Source organism: Salvelinus fontinalis, unplaced genomic scaffold, assembly GCF_029448725.1.
Source record: "Salvelinus fontinalis isolate EN_2023a unplaced genomic scaffold, ASM2944872v1 scaffold_0004, whole genome shotgun sequence".
Taxonomy (NCBI): Eukaryota; Metazoa; Chordata; class Actinopteri; order Salmoniformes; family Salmonidae; genus Salvelinus; species Salvelinus fontinalis.
The window spans coordinates 883,710-905,693 of record NW_026600213.1 but is presented as its reverse complement, the minus strand read 5'-3'; the positions used below and the strand labels follow the sequence as shown (position 1 = coordinate 905,693).

At 42.1% G+C, this 21,984-nt stretch overlaps 1 protein-coding gene across 1 annotated transcript in view; it reads right to left on the bottom strand.

Moving 5' to 3' along the window:
* LOC129841951 (NLR family CARD domain-containing protein 3-like) overlaps positions 1-21,984 on the bottom strand; it is a 268,945-nt gene that overhangs the window by 32,496 nt on the left and 214,465 nt on the right. The window contains exon 4 of the mRNA XM_055910318.1: positions 5,802-5,918. Coding sequence (XP_055766293.1) covers positions 5,802-5,918 — 117 coding nt within the window. The remainder of the gene's footprint in view (positions 1-5,801; positions 5,919-21,984) is intronic.

Below are 21,984 nucleotides of genomic sequence, written 5' to 3'. Positions count from 1 at the left end.
TAATGTCTGCTATTCCTCCTGTTTCTTCTGTCCCCTCTACTCAGGAGGAGCCTGGTGATGTGACAGGAGTGCCGGAGGAACATCATGATCTGCGCACGGTCTTCAGTCGGTCCAGAGCCAACTCTCTTCCTCCTCACCGGTCGTATGATTGTTGTATTGATCTCCATCCGGGGACCACTTCTCCTCGGGGTAGATTATTCTCTCTGTCGGCTTCCGAACGTAAGGCTCTCGATGATTATCTGTCTGCTGAAGGCATTCAGATGGATCCCGCTAAGGTCCAGGATGTCAGCGATTGGCCTGTTCCTAAGTCACGTGTCGAGTTACAGCGCTTTCTCGGTTTCGCTAATTTCTATCGGCGTTTCATTCGTAATTTCGGTCAAGTGGCTGCTCCTCTCACAGCTCTGACTTCTGTCAAGTCTTGCTTTAAGTGGTCTGGTTCCGCCCAGGGAGCTTTTGATCTCCTCAAGAAGCGTGTTACATCCGCCCCTATCCTTGTTACTCCTGACGTCACTAAACAATTCATTGTCGAGGTTGACGCTTCAGAGGTGGGCGTGGGAGCCATTCTGTCCCAGCGCTTCCAGTCTGACGATAAGGTCCATCCCTGCGCTTACTTTTCTCATCGATTGTCGCCATCGGAACCCGAGGGGATTCTCCCTGAAGGGCGTGTTGTCGGGTTGACTGTCTGGGGAATTGAGAGACAGGTAAAGCAAGCACTCACTCACACTGCGTCGCCGCGCGCTTGTCCTAGTAACCTTCTGTTCGTTCCTGTCTCTATTCGTCTGGCTGTTCTTCAGTGGGCTCATTCTGCCAAGTTAGCTGGTCACCCCGGCGTTCGGGGTACGCTTGCTTCTATTCGCCAGCGGTTTTGGTGGCCTACTCAGGAGCGGGACACGCGCCGTTTCGTGGCTGCTTGTCCGGACTGCGCGCAGACTAAGTCAGGTAACTCTCCTCATGCCGGTCGTCTTAGACCGCTTCCCATTCCTTCTCGACCATGGTCTCAGATCGCCTTAGACTTTAGTACCGGTCTGCCTTCGTCTGCGGGGAGGACTGTGAGAGCCGCCAATAAACGTAGGATTAAGAGTCCTAGGTATTGTCGCGGTCAGAGAGTGTGGCTTTCCACTCGTAACCTTTCCTTTACGACAGCTTCTCGCAAGTTGACTCCGCGGTTCATTGGTCCGTTTCGTGTCTCTCAGGTCGTTAATCCAGTCGCTGTGCGACTGCTTCTTCCGCGACATCTTCGTCGCGTCCACCCTGTCTTCCATGTCTCTTGTGTCAAGCCTTTTCTTCGCGCCCCCGTTCGTCTTCCCTCCCCCCCTCCCGTCCTTGTCGAGGGCGCACCTATTTACAAGGAAGGGAGGATCATGGACATGCGTTCTCAGGGACGTGGTCAACAGTACTTAGTGGATGGGGAGGGTTTCGGTCCTGAGGAGAGGAGTTGGGTTCCATCTCGGGACGTGCTGGACCGTTCGTTGATTGATGATTTCCTTCGTCGCCGCCAGGGTTCCTCCTCGAGTGCGCCAGGAGGCGCTTGGTGAGTGGGGGGGTACTGTCATGTTTTGTCTTTGATCTTCATGTCTTGTCCCTGTGCTTCCCTCTGCTGGTCTTATTAGGTTCTTTCCCTCTTTCTATTCCTCTCTCTCCTCCTCCCTCTCTCCCTCCCCCGCTCTCTCTCTCTATCGTTCCGTTCCTGCTCCCAGCTGTTTCTCTTTCTCCTAACGACCTCATTTACTCTTTCACACCTGTCCCCTATTTTGCCCTCTGATTTGAGTCCCTATTTCTCCCTCTGTTTTCTGCTTCTGTCTTTGTCGGATTCTTGTTTGATGTTTGCTGTTCTGTGTCCTTGTTCCGCCCTATCGTGTTTTTACCTTCATCAGATGCTGCGTGTGAGCAGGTGTCTAGTGGTCGCGTCTCCAGTCGTTCATCTCTACTGACGAGAGGATTTCAGTTTTCCTGTTTTGTTTTTACCTTAGATATATCAGGAGTATCGTTTTTTGTCTAAGACTGGAATAAAGACTCTGTTTCTATTTCGTCGCTTTTGGGTCCTCCTTCATCAGCATAACACTCCCATTGGATAATATTGAGCAAGGGCTCATTTTGTTACTAAATATCAGATTTATTTCTGCTGGGGTTTTTCTTTTAAATTTAAGCAAAATTATCTTTAAAAAAATGTATAAAACAACATCTCATGGCACATTAGGGACTGTGAAATGGCACACAGACACAGTCTGTGACACTAACACACACAATCTACACCCACATTATTCTTTAGTTGTATTGTTTGTGTAAGTCATTGTATTCTAATGCTGATTGTAACACCCACATTATTCTTTAGTTGTATTGTTTGTGTAAGTCATTGTATTCTAATGCTGATTGTAACCCCCACATTATTCTTTAGTTGTATTGTTTGTGTAAGTCATTGTATTCTAATGCTGATTGTAACACCCACATTATTCTTTAGTTGTATTGTTTGTGTAAGTCATTGTATTCTAATGCTGATCGTAACACCCACATTATTCTTTAGTTGTATTGTTTGTGTAAGTCATTGTATTCTAATGCTGATTGTAACACCCACATTATTCTTTAGTTGTATTGTTTGTGTAAGTCATTGTATTCTAATGCTGATTGTAACACCCACATTATTCTTTAGTTGTATTGTTTGTGTAAGTCATTGTATTCTAATGCTGATTGTATCCCTAAACCCCCTAGAAACAGCCTTATTCCTTGTCTGGACCTGCAAATGTCCCCAGTTGGTCCAATGTTTGTCAGTTTGCTATTCTTGCGTGGACTTCTGGTCCCCACAAGTGTAGTTAAACATGTCCACTCTCACACTCGAACACACACAATCTACACACACATTATTCTTTAGGAATATTGTTGTATTTAATATTTGTGTGAATGTTTTTGGCTATTAGTGTGTCCGTGCTTGGTTACTTGTCGTGTTTTATGGTAATTTTTGTTGGATTGTACCTCAACTTTAAAGGAGCTAATAGTATTTAAGTATTTCTGTGCCGCGTAGGTTTATTTTGTTTGCCTTGTTTGACTGATTTCAGCTCATTGACGCGTTGCAGAATGACAACTCCCAACCCTTTCAGAACAGCATGGACACGGATGGATCAGATTCCAACTTGAAAGAAGATGCGGAGACCGTGTCTGTGTCTTCCAGCCCCAAACCCACGGTAAGAGAACTTGAATGATGGCCACAGTCGATCGTTGATCCCCCTTTAAATTGTCTATCAGCCTAACTCCCCAGTTATTATAGCCCCTAGCGTATTCACCTAGATCGGCTATTCAACTATATTCTGCGACAGAGCCTGCTCGCCCAGGAGGTCCGTGGGGCGACGCACAATTGGCCTAGCGTCGTCCGGGTTAGGGAGGGTTTGGCCGGTAGGGATATCCTTGTCTCATCGCGCACCAGCGACTCCTGTGGCGGGCCGGGCGCAGTGGTAGCCAGGTGCACGGTGTTTCCTCCGACACATTGGTGCGGCTGGCTTCCGGGTTGGAGGCGCGCTGTGTTAAGAAGTGAATGTCCAAACTGCACCACTGTTAAGATATAAAATGAGAGAGAGCAGAGAGTGTGAGAGCAGAGAGAGAGCAGAGAGTGTGAGAGCAGAGAGAGAGCAGAGAGAGAGAGAGCAGAGAACAGAAAGAGAGAGAGCAGAGAAAAGAGAGAGAGTAGAAGAGAGAGCAGAGAACAGAGAGAGAGCAGAGAACAGAGGGAGTGAGAGAGCAGAGAGAAGAAAGAGAGCAGAGAGAAGAGAAAGAGCAGCAGAGAGCAGAGAGCGCAGAGAGAGAGAGCAGAGAGCAGAAAGAGAGAGAGTAGGGAGAGAGAAGAGAGATGGAGCAGAGAGGAGAGGGAGAGAGATGGAGCAGAGAGGGAGAGAGAGCGCAGAGAGAGAGAGTAGAGAGAGTAGAGAGAGAGGGAGAGAGTAGAGAGAGAGCAGAAATCAGGCTGAGAGAGAGCAGAGAGAGAGTAGAGAGCAGAGAGAGTAGAGAGCAGAGAGAGAGCAGAGAGTAGGCTGAGAGCAGAAAGAGCAGAGAGCGAGCAGAAAGCAGGCTGAGAGCAAAGAGAGAGTGAGAGAGCAGAGGGCAAAGAGAGAGAGCAGAGAGAGAGCAGAGGGCAAAGAGAGAGAGCAGAGAGAGCAATAGAGAGAAGAGAGCAGAGAAAAGAGAGAACAGCAGAGAGCAGAGATAGCAGGCTGAGAGAGAAGAGAGAGCAGAGAGTGATAGAGAAGAGAGAGAGCAGAGAGCAGACTGAGAAATCAAAGAGAGAGTGAGAGAGCAGAGAGCAGAGAAAACAGCAGAGCAGAGAGCAGAGAGCAGGCTGAGAGAGAAGAGAGTGCAGAGAGGGATAGAGAAGAGAGAGAGCAGAGAGAGCAGACTGAGAAATCAAAGAGAGAGTGAGAGAGCAGAAAGCGAGCAGGGAGGGATAGAGCAGAGAGTAGAGAGGGAGAGCAGAGAGAGAACAGAGAGAGACAGCAGAGAGAGCAGAGACAGCAGAGAGAGTAGAGAGAGCAGAGTGAGAGAGAACAGAGAGCGCTGGGAGAGCAGAGAGAGGAGAGAGAGAGCAGAGAAAAGAGAGAACAGCATAGCAGAGAACAGAGAGAAGAGAGAGGGCAGAGAGAGAAGAGAGCAGAGAGCGAGAGCAGAGACAGCAGAGAGAGAGTAGTGAGAGCAGAGAGAGCAGAGAACAGCAGAGAGTGAACGCTGTTGCTATAGTAACCCTGCATCACAACACTATGTTGTACAATTTGTTTAATTCAATTCCACATATTTAATTGTTTTGTATTTCATTTCATATTAGTTTCATGTTTCAACCAGTCGCAGGTTAACGTCAACCTGACAGAGGAAACGTAACATCAATAACCAAACTGTTTTCACAATTAACATGCTTTTCTTGTTTCAAGTCTGTTTTATTATGAAAAGTACAATTTATCCTTGTATACTTGTACAACTATGGAGCGTATGTCCATATATATTTATAAAATTTGTTATTCAACATAAAAGACAACAAATGATCACATTGGTATTTTAACAGTGTTATTGTCACAATTATAGGAAGACACGCATGTGTGTGTCCAGTGAGTGTGTGTGTGTGTCCAGTGAGTGTGTGTCCAGTGTGAGTGTGTGTGTGTGTCCAGTGTGAGTGTCTGTGTGTGTCCAGTGAGTGTGTGTGTGTGTGTCCAGTGAGTGTGTGTGTGTGTCCAGTGTGTGTGTGTGTTTCCAGTGTGTGTGTCCAGTGTGTGTGTGTGTGTGTGTCCAGTGTGTGTGTGTGTGTGTCCAGTGTGTGTGTGTGTGTTTCCAGTGTGTGTGTGTATCTGTCCAGTGTGTGTGTGTGTGTGTGTCCAGTGTGTCTGTTCAGTGTGAGTGTGTGTCCAGTGTGAGAAATGCTTTCTCATCAACACAGTAATGAATGATTGACAGGTCAACTTTAATTGAGGTAAACACAAACAAATGTACATAACAGGACCACATACACTGAATATGGAGGCCAGGTCTGTTTGATGACTCTGGGAAGACTGACCACTGAGAATCTCTGACTCTGATCTCTCCTGTTGGTTTCTGTGGACAAAACATGAGATTACATCTCCTCATCCAGGGAGTACACACACACACACACACACACACACACACACACAGGGAATGTTGTGTTTGTTTAATATTGTTTTAGGACTATGAAAATGGACAAAAGGATTAGTCTATGGATTATGAAAACAACAACAATAAATGGAAAATGGGAGAGGAGAAATGACTAGAGACAGTGTTGTTTAACTCACTGACCATGACCCATGAGTTCTTCTTACCTTTGTTCAGTAGAAAAGTCTCCCTCTCTAAACTGTATAGGTAGTTCCATAGACCGGTCACTCTTCATGGACACACAGCTGGGTACAGGGGAGGCTGGTCTCTCCTGCTTGATTGGACTTTAACACAACAGAGACAAACATTACATCTCTCATCTACTCTGAGCTCAGATGTGGAAACATAAGAAGAGTTTCATTCCAAAAAGCTATATATCCATTTTCAGAAATGTTCGTAAATGAGCTTTTATTGTTTAAAGAAGTTATGTTTATGTTAAGTTATGTTTTTTTTTGCTAAATGAGGAGACGGAACGTGGGTACCTGCTTCTATAAACCAATGAGGAGATGGCACGTGGGTACCTGCTTCTATAAACCAATGAGGAGATGGCACGTGGGTACCTGCTTCTATAAACCAATGAGGAGATGACACGTGGGTACCTGCTACTATAAACCAATGAGGAGATGGCACGTGGGTACCTGCTTCTATAAACCAATGAGGAGATGCAGCGCGAACTGCGTCACAAATAGAACTGACTTCTAGACGCTCGTTAGCGTGCGCGAGCAGTGTGTCATTTTTAATAACGAAATTCATTTAGCGACGCGAGCGTTGTAGTCAGCCCCGTTAAAAGGCTGGTGTCGTTACTCTGCCTTCTCCGGGGGCATGTTGAGGTAAATTTACTAACCGGGAGGGTTGAATGATGTAATTTATTGGTGGGCTGGAAGACGCACTCTTGTCTTTTCTATTCCGAGGTTGTTTACTCGCAATATCAGATATTAAGATGTGTTTTATAATGAATGTTTACTGAGGTTGAGGCTCTGACTAGTGATTATTTACCCGGGGTTCAATACCTGCTATTGAGGTGCCCTGAAAATAATATTCAAAAGATTGGTCCTTGGACACAGAGGGGTTAAACACTAAAGTTACCGTCCATCTAGTGAAGAGAGGAGAACCGGACAGAGGTAGCCAGCATCCGTCAACGAGAGAGGGAGAAGACCTCCACGGATTTAACAGGTGGAAGAAACAACCGGGGAGCTCCATCGGTCCATAAGAAATGCAGACAGCCGGTGATGATGTAGTAGTAGCTATGGTAACTAGGATGCTGCAGGTTTCGTAGCTAGCTAACTTACCGAGCTGTACCGACTAGCTTGGCTAGCTAGCAGGTCGTTCGTCTGTCCCTCGTCTCGATGATGAATCCGGTGAACCACAAAATGAAACAAGGATAGAGAGTGAAAAGGATCTGGCTACACTCATACTGTCCCTGACCGTAAAGAAAAAAGCAAATTGAACACTGAACTTGGGTGTCTCAACACTGTAGTGAACTCCGTCGTTATTCCCCAAGATCGCCTCAGCAACTCTGCGCGTAACCGGACAATATGCTTGGCGCCACACCGAACGGGGACGCGGACAGTTCTGTACGGGGACGCGGACAGTTCCAGGACGCGGACATGAGCAGTGCAACACAATCAACTAAACCCAGTCTTTACATTAGTAGTATTCATTTTTTATTATTATGTTAAACAAACATTCTATGTTTTTTTATAACAACATGTTGAGATCTGGGCCCATATCGCCAAAGTGTCTCAGAGTAGAAAATTGGTCATATAAGTGCTGAGAATAAAGACATTTTACACTTATGGGTATAAATTAAAGCTATGCATGAAGTCTCTAGTCCCACCTAGTCGGCAGATATTTAGGACACCTCGTGAGCTGTCCTAAGTAGTTAAGAGTTAACAGCAGGTGTCTTGATAATACTATAGAATAATGCAGTTAGTCAGTGGTTCCTGAGCCACATGTAATTGCTTTGTAGTAGTTATTTTTTTTTTTGATATTTCTATATGATCAATCCATAAATAATATAGACCTACATGCAGCAGTGTGTCTTGTGCTTTTGACAATGATTTATGTATAATATTTATGTATAACAATTGATACCATGTATGTCTCTCAAGCATTTTGTCTTAATTTTGGCAGATTAACTCAGGTTTTCACCCAGCGGCTAAGGAGTTGGAGCTGTGGCAGGAGTTGGACCTGGGCCTGAAAGGTGGCTGGTTTGAATCCCGGGTCCGGGTGCTGGAAAAAACAGGCGGAATTGATCTGACCACTGGAGGCCTGCTACATCCTCAAAACATTCACCTTTCGTTGATCAGAACTCTAGAGGTTCTTCTTCACTGAACCCAAATATATATATTTAACTTTTAGTGGTTCCATATATTAAGGAAGTGATAGAAGCCTTTTTGGTTCTATAAGGAACCTTCTTTTCTAAGAGTGTTTCTTTTGATTATTTAATTATCTACATCATGTTATTTCAAGTTCTCCCTTTGGAGAGCAACATCACGTTGTTAAATAATAATCTTAAATTGGGCGTGGCTATAAATTGGGAGATTGAAGGCATCTAGGGATTAATATGTGTTTGATGTAAATGAACATTGTATGCAACGTTGTAGGCAACATTATTGGCAAGGGACTTGATGCTACTATGCCAAAGATATTTAGAGTTGTTAAACGGGTGTGAAGAGTGTGTTGATATAACGGTTATATTGTCAAAATTCTGCTTGTAACAACCATCAGAATTGGTTAAAACAATATGCATTCCATTATATTAGGCAATAATTAAGAGTAGGCAAAGTGGTCGTGTCGTGAAAATTCTATCAAATGTCTTAATTGCAACGAGTCCAGTCAGGGTGCCGTGGAACCCCTGCAGTACCTCCACAGACCCCGGATTGAGAACCCCTGCAGTACCTCCACAGACCCCGGATTGAGAACCCCTGCAGTACCTCCACAGACCCCGGATTGAGAACCCCTGCAGTACCTCCACAGACCCCGGATTGAGAACCCCTGCAGTACCTCCACAGACCCCGGATTGAGAACCCCTGATTTAGCAGATGCTCTTATCCAGAGAGATTTACAGTAAGTGCATTCATCTTAAGATAGGTATTTATTTTGGATATTAATTTAATAAATTGTTCATAAAATTGTCATCTCACCTCTTAGCTTTGGTGTCATGTCCCCCAGAGAGATGCATTTTAGAGGCAGGACCCCCCTCCTCTCTCTTCCCAGAGAGACTCATTTTAGAGCACTGACCCCTAAACAGAGATCCAGCATGTTGGTTGTGGTTAACACAGTGACAACTAATTATTGAATGTCAATTGTTCTCATTTATTAATGATCGCTTATGAAACATTTACTAACAGACATAGAAACAGTCCGGTGATTTAATGCATCACATGAACATGTAGTTGTGACATTTCATCTCCATGGTAACTGTCAATAATAATAATAAGTCACTGTTTGTTAAGGTAGTTATAGACAGTACAGCAACAATAATAATAATAATAATAATAATAAGTCACTGTTTGTTAAGGTAGTTATAGACAGTACAGCAACAACAATAATAATAATAATAATAATAATAAGTCACTGTTTGTTAAGGTAGTTATAGACAGTACAGCATCAACAATAATAATAATAATAAGTCACTGTTTGTTAAGGTAGTTATAGACAGTACAGCAACAACAATAATAATAATAATAATAATAATAAGTCACTGTTTGTTAAGGTAGTTATAGACAGTACAGCATCAACAATAATAATAATAATAAGTCACTGTTTGTTAAGGTAGTTATAGACAGTACAGCAACAACAATAATAATAATAATAAGTCACTGTTTGTTAAGGTAGTTCTAGACAGTGCAGCAACACAAGGCCATGTCTCACACTTGTTTTTATTAATTAACAGTAGGCTTTTTATCGTCTTACAATCTGTTATTTTCTCAACGTATCTGAGAATGTAGACAGAAAGGCTAAAACGGACATGATTGATCTGAGGGGGAAATCATTGATCCATTCAGAAAGTTTATTTGCAACAAGTAAGAGATGTTATATTATGTAAAGTAGGCTAGGTTATAATGTATAATAGTGGGTTGTTAGTGATATGTAGATGTTAAATTATGTAAAGTAGACTAGGTTATAATGTATAGTAGTGGGTTGTTTGTGATATGTAGATGTTATATTATGTAAAGTAGGCTAGGTTATAATGTATAGTAGTGGGTTGTTAGTGATATGTAGATGTTATATTATGTAAAGTAGACTGGGTTATAATGTATAGTAGTGGGTTGTTTGTGATATGTAGATGTTATATTATGTAAAGTAGACTAGGTTATAATGTATAGTAGTGGGTTGTTAGTGATATGTAGATGTTATATTATGTAAAGTAGACTAGGTTATAATGTATAGTAGTGGGTTATAGCCTACATGTCATAGATGACCAGTCTAAACCTGTTCAGATCAGTTCACATAATGTTATAGTCCTACCAGTAGCAGGACAGAGAATGTACTGTATATAACCTACATATCATAGATGACCAGTCTAAACCTGTTCAGATCAGTTCACATAATGTTATAGTCCTACCAGTAGCAGGACAGAGAATGTACTGTGTATAACCTACATATCATAGATGACCAGCCTAAACCTGTTCAGGTTAGTTCACATAATGTTATAGTCCTACCAGTAGCAGGACAGAGCATGTACACTATATATACAAAAGTATGTGGACACCCCTTCAAATTACTGGATTTGGCTATTTCAGCCACACCCATTGCTGACAGGTGTATAAAATGAAGCAGACAGCCATGCAATCTCCATAGACAAACATTGGCAGTAGAATGACCTGTACTGAAGAGCTCAGTGACTTTCAACGTGGTACCATCATAGGATGCCACCTTTCCAACAAGTCAGTTCGTCAAATTCCTGCCCTGCTAGAGCTGCCCCGGTCAACTGTAAGTGCTGTTATTGTGAAGTGGAAACATCTTGGAGCAACAATGTCTCAACCGCGAAGTGGTAGGCCACACAAGCTCACAGAACGAGCCCGCCGAGTGCAGAAGCGCATGAAAATCGCAGTGGAAACGTGTTCTTTGGAGTTATGAATGACGCTTCATCATCTGGCAGTCCGGCGGACGAATCTGGGTTTGGCGGATGCCAGGAGAACGCAACCTGCCCCAATGCATAGTGCCAACTGTAAAGTTTGGTGGAGAAGGATTAATGGTCTGGGGCTATTTTTCATGATTCCAGCTAGGCCCCTTAGTTGAAGTGAAGGGAAATCTTAACGCTACAGCATAAAATGACATTCTAGATGATTCTTCCAACTTTGTGGCAACCGTTTGGGGAAGGCCCTTCCCTGTTTCAGCATGACAATGTCCCCGTGCACAAAGCAAGGTCCATACAGAAATGGCTTTTCGAGATCTGTGTGGAACTACTTGACTGGCCTGCACAGAGCCCTGACCTCAACCGCATCGAACACCTTTGGGATGAATTGGAACGCTGACTTCGAACCAGGCATAATCACCCAACATCAGTGCCCGACCTCCCTAATGCTCTTGTGGCTGAACGGAAGCAAGTCCCCTCAGCAATGTTCCAACATCTAGTGGAAAGCCTTCCCAGAAGAGTGGAGGCTGTTATATCAGCAAAGGGGGGACCAACTCCATATTAATGCCTATGATTTTGGAATGAGATGTTCGACTAGCAGGTGTCCACATACTTTTGGTCATGTAGTGTATAGCCTAATCAAAATCAAATCAAATCAAATGTTATTGGTCACTATGTCAGAGCGGCATAGACTAAGATACAGTAGAATAGTATAGAATACAGTATATACATATGAGATGAGTAATACATAGACTAAGATACAGTAGAATAGTATAGAATACAGTATACAGTGATCCCTCGCCACTTCGCGGTTCACTTATCGCGGATTCGCTATTTCGCGGATTTTCATAATGCATTTTTTTTTTTTTTTTTGGTGCATTGTGCTCTGCATTCTGATTCGCTAAAAACTCACTCCCGCTTCTTGTATCAAAACATGCTACGAATTGTGCTATCATTTTGTCGTCTCGTGCAGTTATGTGTACGTACATAAAACAGCTTGGCAAATTTACATTAAGTTGGCCAAATTATCTTGTAATTTCGAACATCTCCTAAACCCATAATGTCGACGAGCAGTCGACGAGCAGTCTGAAGAGCAGTGAAACGGCCTACACGTGAGTCACTGTATTTGTATACATGTAATAGTTGCTAATTGTAAAAAAAAAAAAAAGTTTTCTATTTCGCGGATTTCACTTATCGCGGGTCATTTTCGGAACGTAACCCCCGCGATAAACGAGGGATTACTGTATACATATGAGATGAGTAATACATAGACTAAGATACAGTAGAATAGTATAGAATACAGTATATACATATGAGATGAGTAATACATAGACTAAGATACAGTAGAATAGTATAGAATACAGTATATACATATGAGATGAGTAATACATAGACTAAGATACAGTAGAATAGTATAGAATACAGTATATACATATGAGATGAGTAATGCCAGATATTTATAGCCGAGGCCAGATACTTTTCACAACATTTCCAACAGAGACCATCAGGTTGGTCGGCATGATTAGTGATCATACTGTAGCTCAAACCTACTGTGACTGTTGAATGTCTGACGACAACCTAACTTTATAATAGTTCGTAGCCTACCTACCAGAATCTGCCCGTCTTTCCTTCAAATCAACACATTTATCTGTCTTCTAATGCAGTGGTGTAAAGTACCTCAGTAAAATACTTTAAAGTACTACTGAAGTAGTTTTTGGGGTATCTGTCCTTTACTTTACTATTTATATTTTAACAACTTTTACTTTTACTTCACTACATTCATGTAGAAAATGATGTACTTTTTACTCCATACATTTTCCCTGACACCCAAAAGTACTCCTTACATTTTGAATGCTTAGCAGGACAGAAAATGGTCTAATTCACACACTTATCAAGAGAACATCCCTGGTCATCCCTACTGCCTCTTATCTGGCAGACTCACTAAACAGAGAACATCCCTGGTCATCCCTTCTGCCTCTGATCTGGCAGACTCACTAAACACAAAAGCTTTGTTTTTAAATTATGTCTAAGTGTTGGAGTGTTCCCCTGGCTATCTGTAAATTAAAATAACAAGAAAATGGTGCTGCCTGGTTTGTTTAATAAAATTAATTTTAAATTATTACTACTTTACTTTTACTTTTGATACTTAATAATATTTAAAACCAAATACTTTTAGACTTTTACTGAAGTAGTATTTTACTGTGTGACTTTCCCTTTTACTTGAGTCATGTTCTATGAAGGAATCTTTCCTTTTACTCCAGTTTGAGAACTGAGTTCTGTTTCCACCGCTGTTCTAACGTTCCATATGAGACACAGTTTCAACAGACATTCTGGAACTGCGTCGGCTACAAAGTTACTTTACATTTCATATCAGGAAATAAAGTAACGGTCACTGGGTGAACACGTTTTGCATTGCCCGGTTCCCCGGGTGAGCAAAGTTTCCGCGTTTTAGACCATTCCATTGGTCGTTAAAATAAATGTCCACTCAGCTGTAGCACCGGGCCATGCAAAACGAACTTCCCACTGTCGCAGCGCACTGAGACACAGAGTTCTAAACCCAGACGCGTTTCTTCAAGACATCTCTCTTACATTATTTTTGATAACATATAATTTACACGAAACCAAGTTTAGCTGTGTTTTTTTCCTCCAAAATGTGAGTTACTGTCGGACTTTAATAATTATAAACAGGCCTACAAACCCAAAAGGTTTTAATTTCAGAATGTTAATTTGTATGCCTCAAATATTAAACTGTCTTATAAAATGTGATGATTAGTTGAATCAGGTGTGTAAGTGCTGGTAAGAACAAAAGGATTGAGAAACCCTGAGATAAACATAAAACCATATAATTGAAAAGCTCCTCCACTATCTTTACCAGACGTTTTACTGATAACATGTAGGCCTACTGATTAGTTTACACTTTGAAAACTGCTATCTGTCAGCAACTCAGCTCAAGTAGCAATTCTACTAATTAGTAATATCTCATTACAGATATTCGTTCTCTTACTCTGTCCTTTAGAATAAATTATTGTTCAGAAATACTTACTTTATTTTTCAGTTCTCTCCATGTAGTGTTTTCTGCTCTGTCGTCTCAAATGGATCCTGAACAAAAGAACAACTTTACTTTATGTTTCAGCTCAGCTGCCTCCCCATCCTGATAATAAAGTGTTTTATTGGTATCTTCCACTAGATGGCAACACCTGCTGTAACTAGACTTTACAACTATGTGTTTGGTTTCATACTGGCAGTGTCCCAGAGTTGGAGTGCTGATCTAGGATCAGGTCCCCCTGTCCATGTAATCTGATTCATGATGATCTAGGATCAGGTCCCTCCTCTCCATGTAATCTGATTCATTCTGATCTAGGATCAGGTCCCCCTCTCCATGTAATCTGATTCATTATGATCTAGGATCAGGTCCCTCCTCTCCATGTAATCTGATTCATTATGATCTAGGATCAGGTCTCCCCGTAGTCTGATTCATTATGATCTAGGATCAGGTCCCCCTGTGCATGTAATCTGATTCATTATTATCTATGATCAGGTCCCCCCTCCATGTAATCTGATTCATTATGATCTAGGATCAGTTCCCCCTCTCCATGTAATCTGATTCATTATGATCTAGGATCAGGTCCCCCCTCTCCATGTAAACTGATTCATTATGATCTAGGATCAGTTCCCCCTCTCCATGTAATCTGATTCATTATGATCTAGGCTCAGGTCCCCCCTCCATGTAATCTGATTCATTATGATCGAGGATCAGGTCCCTCTCTCCATGTAATCTGATTCATTATGATCTAGGATCAGGTCCCTCCTCTCCATGTAATATGATTCATTATGATCTAGGATCAGGACCCTCCTCTCCATGTAATCTGATTCATTATGATCTAGGATCAGGTACCCCTCTCCATGTAATCTGATTCATTATGATCTAGGATCAGGTCTCCCCGTAGTCTGATGCATTATGATCTAGGATCAGGTCCCCCTGTGCATGTAATCTGATTCATTATGATCTAGGATCAGGTCCCTCCTCTCCATGTAATCTGATTCATTATGATCTAGGATCAGGTCTCCCCGTAGTCTGATTCATTATGATCTAGGATCAGGTCCCCCTGTGCATGTAATCTGATTCATTATTATCTAGGATCAGGTCCCCCCTCTCCATGTAAACTGATTCATTACGATGTAGGATCAGGTTCCACCGTCCATGTAATCTGATTCATTATGATTGTTTTGTATCATGTCTCTTTATAGCCTAGGGGTATTGCTTATTGTATTTCTTACATCTTAATATATTCACTTTTATATCAACCCTCTATCCCAGAAACACCCAGCTATGTTCAGGATACTGAAGAATGAAGGGTTTATTACTATTGTAGTACTGACTTTTATATCAGTCCTCTATCCCAGAAACCCCCAGCTATGTTCAGGATACTGATGAATGAAGGGTTTATTACTATTGTAGTACTGACTTTTATATCAGTCCTCTATCCCAGAAACACCCAGCTATGTTCAGGATACTGATGAATGAAGGGTTTATTACTATTGTATTACTCTCTTTAGTAACTTAACTACTGACTTGTTCAATTGTTGTTGCATTGTCAAAGGTTAACCTGCAAGGAAGTGTTTCATTGCACTGTGTACTCCATGTATATGACAAATAAACACACTGTGTACTCCATGTACATGACAAATAAACACACTGTGTCCTCCATGTATATGACAAATAAATACACTGTGTCCTCCATGTATATGACAAATAAACACACTGTGTCCTCCATGTATATGACAAATAAATACACTGTGTACTCCATGTATATGACAAATAAACACACTGTGTACTCCATGTATATGACAAATAAACACACTGTGTACTCCACGTATATGACAAATAAACACACTGTGTACTCCATGTATATGACAAATAAACACACTGTGTTCTCCATGTATATGACAGATAAACACACTGTGTACTGTCGTGGATAATCGTCTCAGAAATATAACACTCTTACAAGAACTTGTAAAATCAATATAGGCTTTTAATATAACATATCACAAGCCGTGTCAGTCCGTGGAAAGACCAAATTCTATAAGCACTGGCTCTGTTCTTATACACACACATAAAAATGAGTCCATCACATACGTTAATTCAATTACTTCTCATACGTCATCTGTTACCATTGTCTTTCATTTTCAGGCTTCCTGCTTGTTCAGGCCCAATAACGCCTGTATCCGCTCTTGATTAGATTACAATGGTGCCAGGACCTTCTCAGTGTCCTAATATAAATATGTATTATGCCTATAGTCCATCTGTTGGTCATTTGGCTGCCCCCTCCTTTGTATGTCCCTCTGACCTCGGTTGTCCCAGCTCCTCTATGTTCTTACGGCCTTGCTTTAGTTTCCTGTCCTAGACAATAGACAATGTACTTTGAGTTTACACTAAGCCTTTATGCTTATAATGGCTTTGGCCATTATGTCTGTTATGTCTTAGTTTCCTGTTTTTACCAGCCTGTATCCATTCACTCATGTCTGCCTTCTCCTCCTATATTCTAATGTACACTTTTATGTCTGTCCCTAAATGTATCATTCACTCCCAAAGTACTCCATGTATATGACAAATAAACACACTGTGTACTCCATGTATATGACAAATAAACACACTGTGTACTCCATGTATATGACAAATAAACACACTGTGTACTCCATGTATATGACAAATAAACACACTGTGTACTCCATGTATATGACAAATAAACACACTGTGTACTCCATGTATATGAGAAATAAACACACTGTGTACTCCATGTATATGACAAATAAACACACTGTGTCCTCCATGTATATGACAAATAAACACACTGTGTCCTCCATGTATATGACAAATAAACACACTGTGTACTCCATGTATATGACAAATAAACACACTGTGTACTCCATGTAGATGACAAATAAACACACTGTGTACTCCATATATGATGAACTCCATCAGTATGTTATACCTGTACTGTACTAGATATTATTAGTTATTATACCTGTACTGTACTAGATATTATTAGTTATTATACCTGTACTGTACTAGATATTATTAGTTATTATACCTGTACTGTACTAGATATTATTAGTTATTATACCTGTACTGTACTAGATATTATTAGTTATTATACCTGTACTGTACTATATATTATTAGTTATTATACCTGTACTGTACTAGATATTATTAGTTATTATACCTGTACTGTACTAGATATTATTAGTTATTATACCTATACTGTACTAGATATTATTAGTTATTATACCTGTACTGTACTAGATATTATTAGTTATTATACCTATACTGTACTAGATATTATTAGTTATTATACCTATACTGTACTAGATATTATTAGTTATTATACCTGTACTGTACTAGATATTATTAGTTATTATACCTGTACTGTACTAGATATTATTAGTTATTATACCTGTACTGTACTAGATATTATTAGTTATTATACCTGTACTGTACTAGATATTATTAGTTATTATACCTGTACTGTACTAGATATTATTAGTTAGTATACCTGTACTATACTAGATATTATTAGTTATTATACCTGTACTTTACTAGATATTATTAGTTATTATACCTGTACTGTACTATATATTATTAGTTATTATACCTGTACTGTACTAGATATTATTAGTTATTATACCGGTACTGTACTAGATATTATTAGTTATTATACCTGTGCTGTACTAGATATTATTAGTTATTATACCTGTACTGTACCAGATATTATTAGTTATTATACCTGTGCTGTACTAGATATTATTAGTTATTATACCTGTACTGTACTAGATATTATTAGTTATTATACCTATACTGTACTAGATATTATTAGTTATTATACCGGTACTGTACTAGATATTATTAGTTATTATACCTGTACTGTACTAGATATTATTAGTTATTATACCTGTACTGTACTAGATATTATTAGTTATTATACCTGTATTGTACTAGATATGATTAATTATTATACCTGTACTGTACTAGATATTATTAGTTATTATACCTGTACTGTACTAGATATTATTAGTTATTATACCTGTACTGTACTAGATATTATTAGTTATTATACCTGTACTGTACTAGATATTATTAGTTATCAACAGCTCAGTAAGTTATACATGTACTGGATATTATTAGTTATCAACAGCTCAGTAAGTTATACCTGTACTGTACTGGATACTATAGTTATTTTCTTATGGTTTCCATGGATTTCAAGCAGGCAACGCCATCAGGTCCAAACCCAAAACAAGGAAATAGGAGGAGACAGGTGTGTTGGGGGTTTCCTGCCAGCGTGACCACCAGCTTCACTTCCTGAACATGAAAAAGGATGACAGGCGTGTTGGGGGTTTCCTGCCAGCGTGACCACCAGCTTCACTTCCTGAACATGAAAAAGTGTGACAGGCGTGTTGGGGGTTTCCTGCCAGCGTGACCACCAGCTTCACTTCCTGAACATGAAAAAGGGTGACAGGCGTGTTGGGGGTTTCCTGCCAGCGTGACCACCAGCTTCACTTCCTGAACATGAAAAAGGGTGACAGGCGTGTTGGGGGTTTCCTGCCAGCGTGACCACCAGCTTCACTTCCTGAACATGAAAAAGGGTGACAGGTGTGTTGGGGGTTTCCTGCCAGCGTGACCACCAGCTTCACTTCCTGAACATGAAAAAGGGTGACAGGCGTGTTGGGGGTTTCCTGCCAGCGTGATCACCAGCTTCACTTCCTGAACATGAAAAAGGGTGACAGGCGTGTTGGGGGTTTCCTGCCAGCGTGACCACCAGCTTCACTTCCTGAACATGAAAAAGGGTGACAGGCGTGTTGGGGGTTTCCTGCCAGCGTGACCACCAGCTTCACTTCCTGAACATGAAAAAGGGTGACAGGCGTGTTGGGGGTTTCCTGCCAGCGTGACCACCAGCTTCACTTCCTGAACATGAAAAAGGGTGACAGGCGTGTTGGGGGTTTCCTGCCAGCGTGACCACCAGCTTCACTTCCTGAACATGAAAAAGGGTGACAGGTGTGTTGGGGGTTTCCTGCCAGCGTGACCACCAGCTTCACTTCCTGAACATGAAAAAGGGTGACAGGTGTGTTGGGGGTTTCCTGCCAGCGTGACCACCAGCTTCACTTCCTGAACATGAAAAAGGGTGACAGGTGTGTTGGGGGTTTCCTGCCAGCGTGACCACCAGCTTCACTTCCTGAACATGAAAAAGGGTGACAGGTGTGTTGGGGGTTTCCTGCCAGCGTGACCACCAGCTTCACTTCCTGAACATGAAAAAGGGAGACAGGTGGGATGCAGAAATAAGGAGGTTTTTTCAGTTTCTTTTTCAGTATTTTATTTCAGTGTTTGATTCATTTAGTTTGTAAATAATGATGTATCTCTTCTTTAGTTTGTCAAATGCAGTGAACCTGCTGAGAGATGGAGGAGGGAATGAGAGGCCAGAACATCAATCTCATCTTCATGGAGGACATTGATGCCAGATGCAGTGAACATGCTGAGAGATGAAGGAGGGGATGAGAGGCCAGAACATCAATCTCATCTTCATGGAGGACATTGATGCCAGATGCAGTGAACCTGCTGAGAGATGAAGGAGGGGATGAGAGGCAAGAACATCAATCTCATCTTCATGGAGGACATTGATGTCAGATGCAGTGAACCTGCTGAGAGATGGAGGAGGGGATGAGAGGCCAGAACATCAATCTCATCTTCATGGAGGACATTGATACCAGATGCAGTGAACCTGCTGAGAGATGGAGGAGGGGATGAGAGGCCAGAACATCAATCTCATCTTCATGGAGGACATTGATGCCAGATGCAGTGAACCTGCTGAGAGATGGAGGAGGGGATGAGAGGCCAGAACATCAATCTCATCTTCAAGGAGGACATTGATGCCAGATGCAGTGAACCTGCTGAGAGATGAAGGAGGGGATGAGAGGCCAGAGCAACAATCTCATCTTCATGGAGGACATTGATGCCAGATGCAGTGAACCTGCTGAGAGATGAAGGAGGGGATGAGAGGCCAGAACATCAATCTCATCTTCATGGAGGACATTGATGCCAGATGCAGTGAACCTGCTGAGACATGGAGGAGGGGATGAGAGGCCAGAACATCACTCTCATCTTCATGGAGGACATTGATGCCAGGTGCAGTGAACCTGCTGAAAGATGGAGGAGGAGATGTGAGGCCAGAACATCAATCTCATCTTCAAGGAGGACATTGATGCCAGATAGGGTGAACCTGATGAGACATGGAGGAGGGGATGAGACAGAACATCAATCTCATCTTCATGGTGGACATTGATGCCAGATGCAGTGAACCTGCTGAGAGATGGAGGAGGGGATGAGAGGCCAGAACATCAATCTCATCTTCATGGAGGACATTGATGCCAGATAGGGTGAACCTGATGAGAGATGGAGGAGGGGATGAGAGGCCAGAACATCAATCTCATCTTCATGGAGGACATTGATGCCAGATGCAGTGAACCTGCTGAGAGATGAAGGAGGGGATGAGAGGCCAGAGCAACAATCTCATCTTCATCGAGGACATTGATGCCAGATGCAGTGAACCTGCTGAGAGATGAAGGAGGGGATGAGAGGCCAGAACATCAATCTCATCTTCATGGAGGACATTAATGCAAGATGCAGTGAACCTGCTGAGAGATGGAGGAGGGGATGAGAGGCCAGAACATCAATCTCATATTCATGGAGGACATTGATGCCAGATGCAGTGAACCTGCTGAGAGATGGAGGAGGGGATGAGAGGCCAGAACATCAATCTCATCTTCATGGAGGACATTGATGCCAGATGCAGTGAACCTGCTGAGAGATGGAGGAGGGGATGAGAGGCAAGAACATCAATCTCATCTTCATGGAGGACATTGATGCCAGATGCAGTGAACCTGCTGAGAGATGGAGGAGGGGATGAGAGGCCAGAACATCAATCTCATCTTCATGGAGGACATTGATGCCAGATGCAGTGAACCTGCTGAGAGATGGAGGAGGGGATGAGAGGCCAGAACATCAATCTCATCTTCATGGAGGACATTGATGCCAGATGCAGTGAACCTGCTGAGAGATGGAGGAGGGGATAAGAGGCCAGAACATCAATCTCATCTTCATGGAGGACATTGATGCCAGATGCAGTGAACCTGCTGAGAGATGGAGGAGGGGATTAGAGGCCAGAACATCAATCTAATCTTCATGGAGGACATTGATGCCAGATGCAATGAACCTGCTGAGAGATGGAGGAGGGTATGAGAGGCCAGAACATCACTCTCATCTTCATGGAGGACATTGATGCCAGATGCAGTGAACCTGCTGAGAGATGGAGGAGGGGATGAGAGGCCAGAACATCAATCTCATCTTCATGGAGGACATTGATGCCAGATGCAGTGAACCTGCTGAGAGATGGAGGAGGGGATGAGAGGCCAGAACATCAATCTCATCTTCATGGAGGACATTGATGCCAGATGCAGTGAACCTGCTAAGAGATGAAGGAGGGGATGAGAGGCCAGAACATCAATCTCATCTTCATGGAGCACATTGATGCCAGATGCAGTGAACCTGCTAAGAGATGAAGGAGGGGATGAGAGGCCAGAACATCAATCTCATCTTCATGGAGGACATTGATGCCAGATGCAGTGAACCTGCTAAGAGATGAAGGAGGGGATGAGAGGCCAGAACATCAATCTCATCTTCATGGAGGACATTGATGCCAGATGCAGTGAACCTGCTGAGAGATGGAGGAGGGGATGAGAGGCCAGAACATCAATCTCATCTTCATGGAGGACATTGATGCCAGATGCAGTGAACCTGCTGAGAGATGGAGGAGGGGATGAGAGGCCAGAACATCACTCTCATCTTCATGGAGGACATTGATGCCAGATGCAGTGAACCTGCTGAGAGATGGAGGAGGGGATGAGAGGCCAGAACATCAATCTCATCTTCATGGAGGACATTGATAACAGATGCAGACACATGTGCAAGTAATGAACGTTTTTTAATCAAGATCTCATTGACTTCAACATTTGAACAGCAGTTTTCTCCAAAAATAGTTTTAACATGAACATTTTGTCCATAACGTTTTAGAGAAACCTTCCTGAATTGAAACATGGGACCAAATTGGTTGTTCCAGTTTTCCATGCTGATGGACATGACCTGCCATGTCAGGTACTTGAACAGGATCATTAATATTGTCAGTAGGTATTTATTATCATTTTATAAGGTTTAACCTAAT